Source organism: Mustela nigripes, chromosome 12 (genome assembly GCF_022355385.1).
Source record: "Mustela nigripes isolate SB6536 chromosome 12, MUSNIG.SB6536, whole genome shotgun sequence".
Lineage (NCBI taxonomy): Eukaryota > Metazoa > Chordata > Mammalia > Carnivora > Mustelidae > Mustela > Mustela nigripes.
Window position 1 is genome coordinate 2330182 of NC_081568.1, and position 8091 is coordinate 2338272.

The 8091-nt window shown below is 58.0% G+C and overlaps 1 protein-coding gene across 1 annotated transcript in view; it reads left to right on the forward strand.

Moving 5' to 3' along the window:
- Positions 1 to 4985, forward strand: part of IRX1 (iroquois homeobox 1) — a 23807-nt gene extending 18822 nt beyond the window's left edge. The window contains exons 5-7 of the mRNA XM_059416768.1: positions 2698 to 3761; positions 4176 to 4248; positions 4566 to 4985. Coding sequence (XP_059272751.1) covers positions 2698 to 3761; positions 4176 to 4248; positions 4566 to 4623 — 1195 coding nt within the window. The 3' untranslated portion in view covers positions 4624 to 4985. The remainder of the gene's footprint in view (positions 1 to 2697; positions 3762 to 4175; positions 4249 to 4565) is intronic.
- The last annotated feature ends 3106 nt before the right edge of the window (positions 4986 to 8091 follow it).

Sequence of the window (8091 nt, forward strand, 5' to 3'; positions counted from 1 at the left end):
GCGGCTCGGCCGGGGGTTGGCGGGAGGCCTGGGCCGCGAGCGGGGTCTCGGCGGGAGTCGGGGAGGCCGAAGCAGCAGGCCCGGGGCGCGCGGCTCCGGCGGGAGGTTGGGGCCAAAGTCGCTCGCGCCCCCGGCTCGGCGGTGGCGGCGGGGCGGGCGGGCGGGCGGGGTTCCGGCAGCTCGGCCGGGTTCTGCAGGACGCCCAGGACGGGCCGGCGCACCCCGCTCGCGCGACCTCTCCGGCTTTGGGGCCGGGCGGGGGAGACCCCGCTCCCTCCCGTTTTGGTGGGCCTCCTCCAGTTGTGTCCGACTTTGCCGAGGGAACCCTGGAAAGCCTGGAAGAGTTGATCAAAATAAACCTAACAATGGCGAGACCAGACGGGCGGGATGGGGTGTCTTAATGGAGTGCGTGCAAATTTGAGATGCGGGGGGGACTGGAAATAATTTTGGCGTGTGGAACGGTGTTTGCTTTGACTTTCGTAAGTTGCCAAAGTTTTCATTTCTTTTGCACCGAATGAAAAGCACTTTTCTTTCCGCGTTACATAATGGAGGATTAAAGAAAACAGTCCCTGGGCTTAAAATAAATGCTGTCCTCCTAGTCTCCCGTCCCAGTGGGTGTCAGATGGGGGAGGGAGCTGCAAATTTAATTCTCCGCGGGGCATTCGCCATTCTGTCGGCCCAAAGGATCCATTTTCCTTGGTCTGACTGCAAGGTCGCGCTTAAACTTCGGGATGCTGCTGACTTGCGCGCGGGGCGCTGGGGGCCAGGGAGGCAGCCCCCCTTGCGCTGGGGCTGGCGGGATGAGGCAGTTTGCAGGCACCCCGCTTGTCTCCCCACTCTCCCCAGAAGAGGCAGGAAATAAATACCCGCCAATTGTAAGCGAGAAAAGCGGCTGGTGTGTTTTTCTGTAACTTTTTCTTGTAGTTTTGGAAAGAAAAGGCTATTTCTCTGAAAGCGGCCCCAGCTGCCTTTGAGATCGCTTGCTATCGAAAAAGATCAGCTCCCATTTTGTTCTGGCGGCTGGGGATGCCAGGGAAGCGATGAGAGATTTACAAGGTATCCTTTCAAAAAGAATTCGGGGTAGAGAAGAGGCCGAAATGTCCTTACAGTTACAACCAAAATAATTTGCAAAGTACATTTTGCAAAGATTGGGCAAAAACGAAATCTGGCCAGGGCAACCTTTTCTCAGTGGCATCCACCACTAAACTAATTAGTCAAATAAATATTCTGCTCTTTACAACTTCTCAGTCTGGAAACCCCCTCTGCTAATGTAAAAACTGGACCATGTTTATTTGGAGAATTTTAAATTTTAACAGAGATTTTGAATACAGATGTGTGCTCTTTGGGAACAAGTCCCCCTCCCAAGCGAGTATTTGTAGGAGAGAAATGGAGCTGCGTGGTGGGACTCTGCACCCATTGTATGCGGCGGGGAAGGGAGATACTAGATCTTTCTCTTTTTCTTCCTCCTCCTCCTCCTCCTTTCTTCTTCTTCTTCTTCTTTTTTTTTTTTTTAAACTAAGGGGAAACAATATAGAAATAACCCCCAAAAGGTGTGAGTATGTGCTCGTGCTCTCCCTCTGATTCTCAGAAAGTAAGCCTAAATGCAAACTCTTGATTCTAGGCCTGGGCTTCCAAGCCCTTAAGATTGGGGATTTGGAAGTCAAAAGATAAAATTGTGAGTGAATGTCTGTCTGGGCAATTTATGGTAATAATGAGGCCTAATGAGGTTGTTAGAAAGATAAAATGTTATTTACCAAAAAAACCTGATGGGATAATTTGACTTACTGTGTTTTACTACGGATGATAAAAAGAATATTGATCACAAATAAATCACAGCTTCTAAATGCCTGAGAACAGTTCAAGCTTCCTCTTGCCACATCACAGAGATAAAGTGAGAACTGGCCTAGGAGCACGGTTCCCTTTCTCACAGCCGGGACTCCTGAGCCCTCCGGTTAATATTTTACCAGTTAAGCCCTCCTTTTGTATTTAAAAAAAAAATGGTGTTTTTGTTATTGTTGTTGATGATGGCCAGGATTAAAATTTTAAATTACCTGTCACCATGGTCGACCTTTAAGTGTGGGGAACCATTAAATGCAGATTAATTTGGGAGCTAAAAATAGTGTGCTTTCATTTTAAATTGCTGGTGGATTTGGACCCAAAGAAAACCCGAGATGGTTTATTTTGCTTGACCCCCTCAGGGTCGAAGGGAGGGGCTTTAGGCTTTAGGTTCGGTACGTTTGGAGAAACTGTTTTATCAGCGCAGTTAAAAGGTTTTCCCTTCTCCTTAGCCTGAGATAAACTTGGAAATTAGGGCTGTTGAAGTTGTTGGGAGTGGTGGGGGTGAGGGGACTGCGGGACGCCCCGGTAGAGTCTGTGGGGCCTCGGCTCCCGCTGTGGTCTTCTGGAAATGCATGGATTCTGGAACTTCTCTTGAGTAATGAAATAAAATAAAATAAAGATAAAAATAAAAGCAAAACCAAACCAAAACAAAAAACAACCTCTTCACGATGGGTGGAAGTTCAGTTTCTAGAGGCCGCTGATGGTTCTGACCCGTCACTTCCTCCCTGGGTGGTGCACTGGGGGCCTTCCTGTTCTCCAGCAGACAAGAGCCTCTCTTCCCCAATTTCCCAGTTTTGGGGACTCATCGCGCTCTCTCTCTCTGTTTCTTCTCCCCCCTCACCCCTGATCTCTCTCTCTCCTCCCTCGGTGGGCTTTGTGGTTGCAGGGCTCACAGTATGAACTCAAAGACAACCCTGGGGTGCACCCTGCCACCTTCGCAGCCCACACGGCGCCAGCCTACTACCCCTACGGCCAGTTCCAGTACGGGGATCCCGGGCGGCCCAAGAACGCCACGCGCGAGAGCACCAGCACGCTCAAGGCCTGGCTCAACGAGCACCGCAAGAACCCCTACCCCACCAAGGGCGAGAAGATCATGCTGGCCATCATCACCAAGATGACCCTCACGCAGGTGTCCACCTGGTTCGCCAACGCGCGCCGCCGCCTCAAGAAGGAGAATAAGGTGACGTGGGGTGCGCGCAGCAAAGACCAGGAGGACGGAGCCCTTTTCGGAAGCGATACAGAGGGCGACCCCGAGAAGGCCGAGGACGATGAGGAGATAGACCTGGAGAGCATTGACATCGACAAAATCGACGAGCATGACGGCGACCAGAGCAATGAGGACGATGAGGACAAGGCCGAGGCCCCTCGCGCGCCGGCGGCACCGACGGCCCTTGCTCGAGACCAGGGCTCGCCGCTAGCAGCTGCCGACGCGCTCAAGTCCCAGGACTCGCCCCTGGGCCTGGTCAAAGAGGTCCCGGAGCCTGGCAGCACGCGCCTGCTGAGTCCCGGCGGCGGGTCGGGTGGCCTGCAGGGCGCCCCGCACAGCAAGCCCAAGATCTGGTCCTTGGCCGAGACCGCCACGAGCCCCGACGGCGCGCCCAAGGCCTCGCCGCCTCCTCCCTCCGGCCATCCCGGCGCGCACGGGGCCCCCGCGGGTGCGCCGCTGCAACACCCCGCCTTCCTGCCCAGCCACGGACTGTACACCTGCCACATCGGCAAGTTCTCCAACTGGACCAACGGCGCGTTCCTCGCGCAGGGCTCCCTGCTCAACATGCGCTCCTTCCTGGGCGTCGGCGCGCCCCAAGCCGCGCCGCACGGCCCGCACCTGCCCGCGCCGCCGCCGCCGCAGCCCCCAGTCCCTGTTGCTACAGGGGTGCTCCACGGTGACAAGGCCTCTGCTCGCAGCAGCCCCGCGCTCCCAGGTATGGGGCCCCGGGGTGTCTGCCTCGCCCCGGGCCAGGAATCCGGAACCCAGGCGTAGCATGGGCGGGGGGGGGGGGGGGGGGGGGGGGGGGGGGGGGGGGGGGGGGGGGGGGGGCGGGGGGCAGGGAGCGCGCCGGCTCCGGAGGGGAGAGGCGGTGGCAGCCCAGCCCAGGGATGAGCAGTCATCTCTGCCTGGATTAGGGCACTGAGGCCGAGGCCCTGGGCCCTGTGGGGAGAGCTGAGTTCTACCTGCAGGCCTGCCTAGTGAGGGGTGGGGGTTTTCCAAGACCCTGGCCTCGTAGTGCGAGGGAGGGAGTGGGTGGGGGAGAGGCTCGCGAACTCAGGCAGCAACCCCTCCGCCCCTAACACTCACGCGCCCAGCTCTTAACGCTCTGCTTCTCCCTCCCTCGCAGAGAGAGACCTCGTCCCCAGGCCGGACTCGCCGGCACAGCAGTTAAAATCTCCCTTCCAGCCCGTGCGCGACAAGTGAGTGCGGTTTGCTTGTGTCCTCCGTGTGGTCGGGGCCGGCGCGGAGCGGGGATGCGGGGCGAAGGGCGCGGGGGCGGGGGAGCTGAGCTGCGCCGGGCGGCAGCGTCCCACGGTCGTTGCGGAAGGGGCGCTGTCCGCCAGCGCGGGGCGCGGGGCGCGGGGCCCGCCGGCCGCACCGGGTTTCTCCCGACCCGGGAGCCGCGCGGGGCAGGCGGCCACGCCCCCAGGCGCTCGGCCGGCAGAACCGGTGCCGCGGGCTGCGGCGTCCGTCACTGACTTCTCGTGCTTCTTGTCTCCTTGTGTTTCCCCCGCAGCTCGCTGGCCCCGCAGGAGGGAACGCCGCGGATCCTAGCAGCCCTCCCGTCCGCCTGATTCAGGGTCTTCTGTTACTTTTGCGGGGGGAGGGGGGAGGAGTTCGGGAGGGAGGGATGCGGGAGGAATTAGGACAAATATTTCAGACTGGTGTAAAGACAAATACAGCCACGACGTCGACGACTCCCATCCATCGCTTTCTGCAGAAAGGGGTTCGTCCGGGCAGCCTGGCCTCTGCCCCCAGCTCTGGTGGCGGTCACCAGGCTCTGGTGCACTATCCGCTCGGTAAACGCCCCACGTGCTTGTGTCTTTTTTTTTTTCCCCCTTCTTTCTGTATATAGAGTGATTTCAGATTGTAAATAGCGCGTCAGCGAACTTGTCTAAATCATATATTTTTGTCTAATAAACTAAATGAAATGATGCCCACTGCTCCCGCTGCTGTGTGTGGCTGGGTGTGTGCAGGGGTGTCCCGAATCCTGCAGTGCTGGCAGGGCCCAGATGCCCCTGGGTTAGGGAACAGAGGCTCCTTGGGGAGTTTCTACGGGAAGACTCTGGTGTTTCTCAGTCTTTCCGCGTTTGCTGAATTTGTTAGTATCAGTAGGGCAGTTTCTTGTAGGCAGTTTCTTTCCAACCCTTAGACATTTATCTGGGGGCACGCCGTTCTCCGGAGGTAAATGAATTGGAGTTTCAGCAGTTTATACACCGATTTCTTGAAATGGGCAACAATGGGGGGAAATGAAAAGAATTTCTAATTATGTCCCCAAAGGAGAACTTTGGATTTGAAATCAATTACAACTAGTTGTCTCAACAGTGCATCCGGGTGTCGGGCTGTTTTGTGGGTGGAGGGAGGACAACATGGAGTATGAAAATTTGTCTCTGAATGCATTTTTTTAGTTCCGTGGTGAAATCAAACGCGGAGAGAGATTGGAAGGCTCTTTTAAAGGGACCTGATAGGCGGCTGAGACGCGGCTCGGGAGTTCTCTGGGCTTGTGAGCCAGGGAACTGCCCTAGCCTTGCAGGATGAGAAAGAGGAGTCGGGGCTCTGGTCTCCCAGGGGCCCCCGTTTAAACTTATGAGCCCTGGACCGGGCACACCCAGAGAGTGCAGGAAAAATAATCCTCTAGTGGCAGGGTCTGGGAGGTGGCTGGGAAGAAGGTAGGACAATGCAGGGTGTGGAGCTGGCCTGGGATGCTCTTGGGTGGGAAATGGCCCAGGACCCTGGGGAACTGCCAAGGTCAGGGTTTGGGCCTCTGGGCGCTCAGAGCAGCCTGTGGCCGGGCCAGGACAGCCTGCATTTCAAGCAAGGCACAGAGGACTTTATGCTGATTTGTGAACACTGAGAATACAAAATTCACAGAACTGTCAGTGAGGATGTGAATGAATTGGAGAGAAACCTAGTCCCTGACACAGGGCAGGACCTCCCCGACCCCCACCCAGGCCGGCTCTCCAGTCCAAGCTATCTGGGGCTGCTGGTGGCGGCGAGGGGCGCCTCCCTGAAGGGGACAGTCTGGCCGCTGTCCTTGCCCTGGCTCCTCTGTGGCTGGGAGCGGGCGGCTCGCGCGGGGGCCGTGGAGATGCCACCCCATGGGGGCCTGACTGCTCTTCCGCGGATGCCTGCGTCGTCCTCCAGCAGCCCCCCAGCCCCGCACGTCGTCCCCCGCCCTTTAGAGGAGGGGGCCCTCCCGGCCCTGAGGCTGGAGGAGGCGTAGGGAGAGGTAGCGAGAGGAGGCGCGAAGCCGCGGGAGAGCGTGCGCAGGCGGCACGAGGGGGTGCGGGGCAGGCGGGAGGGGCGCGTCGGGAGCCGGGTGCAGGGCGGGCACCCGCGGGCACGCGGGGGCTGCGGCCGCGGTGGAGCCGCTTCCAGTCGGAAGGACGTGCTCGGCGCGCCCTCTATGGGCTGGAAGCGGAATGGGGTCCTGACCGTGGCCTGGATGTGGCTCCTAGGCCGGCCGAGGCGCAAGATCTGGGGTGCTGGGCCTGGGAGTCGCCTTCGCGGGAGCCTCCATTCGAGGTGGTCGGGCTTTCTCTGTGATCTTGGATGCCACCAGGTGTTTGTAATTTGGGGGTGCGGTGGCGGGCCTGCTGGTTGGCCTGCTGGCATGTGTGGGGGTGGGAGTGGGTGCAGGTCCTCCGTAGGGTGCTTTCACTGGCAGGTCAAGTTGGGGATTTGGAGAGGACTACCTGCTCGACCCTTAGCACTGGGGCTTCAGGGGCCACTGCACCTTCAGCTCCCCACTCCAGAGGTCCCGGGCCTGGATCCGTGCACCTCCCCCGACCACTGGGGACAGATAGATCCTGTGTACTTGGCCTGTGTGTGTTGTGACCAGGAGTGTCTTGTTCCTGTGGTGAGTGTCTTGTTCCTGGAGCACAGACTGGCTGCTCCCGCGTCGGCGCGGTGGGACCTTCCTGGGTAACTGCTGGAAGGTCAGGTGGGATCCAGGTGGGTGGCAGAGTGCCCTGCCCCCGCAGCATCCAGGGTGTCACTTCCGGGAATCAAATAGGCCAGGCCGTGCAGGCACCGGCTATTTGCACACCCGGTATCTCTGCTCTTCCCTTTCTTCCTGTCCAATACATTTGGGACCCCTGAACACGGCTGCCCTGGAGGCTGGGCGGGCATGTGCTTACCAGCTGAGTCCCACACCTGGGAGCCCAGTGGCCGGGAAGTCCTGAAGGGTCTGTGTGTCCCCCCCACCCCCCCGACTGAAGTTTCCCACGCAAAGAAATCAGATCGCCATCCTCAGAATTGTTTTACTCGAGTGAAGAGGTAGAGATGAATTTTTAATCGAGCTTCGAAAAATCATTTTTGTTCTTTGTGCATGGTGTGTAATCTCCCTTCCTCCCGTCACAGCCGCCGGAGTGTGCATGCGAGGGAGGCTCCTCAGGCGGAGCACCTGCTGGGCACTCCATTTCGGCTCCTGAAATTCCTGGGAGTAGACATAGAAACCTCTTTTTCTTCTACAGCCAAAGCAGAAGTTCTTCTGGAACTTTCTGCCTGTGCAAAGGTGCTCTCATACTCTATGCATGCTTAGGGACAGTTTCAGATGGTGGTGGTAGTTCTATGACTGGCAAGGAGGAGATCGAAGCCGAAAAGGGGTCGGAACGAGGGATGGACATGAGATTCGTATTTGTGACTGGGCGCCCCCTGCTCTACTGGGGAGCTGGAAAGGGCAGCCTGAGTCCGGGGCAGAGGATTTCTGTCTACGGAGTCTTCTGGTAGGAAAGGGTAGCAAATCCTCTGTGGAAACCCTTCCCTTCCTGCTCCAGGGCAGGCCGGTTACAAGGAGGTGGTCAGAAGCTCATACCTTCCAGATTCCGCCCTCCTACCAGCGTGCTCCTCGCTTGAAGACTTGCGAGGTGGGCACGGGTCCCACCGCCAACGACCTGCTGGGTGCTGGAGTCTGAAATCTCTCTGTTCCCACCACCCATCCCTCCCTCCTCCGATCAATTATATTCACCAGCACATTTATCTCGCCTGCAATATGGAGAATTCATATTCATATCTCGGTTTTAGTGGTCTGACACTGATTA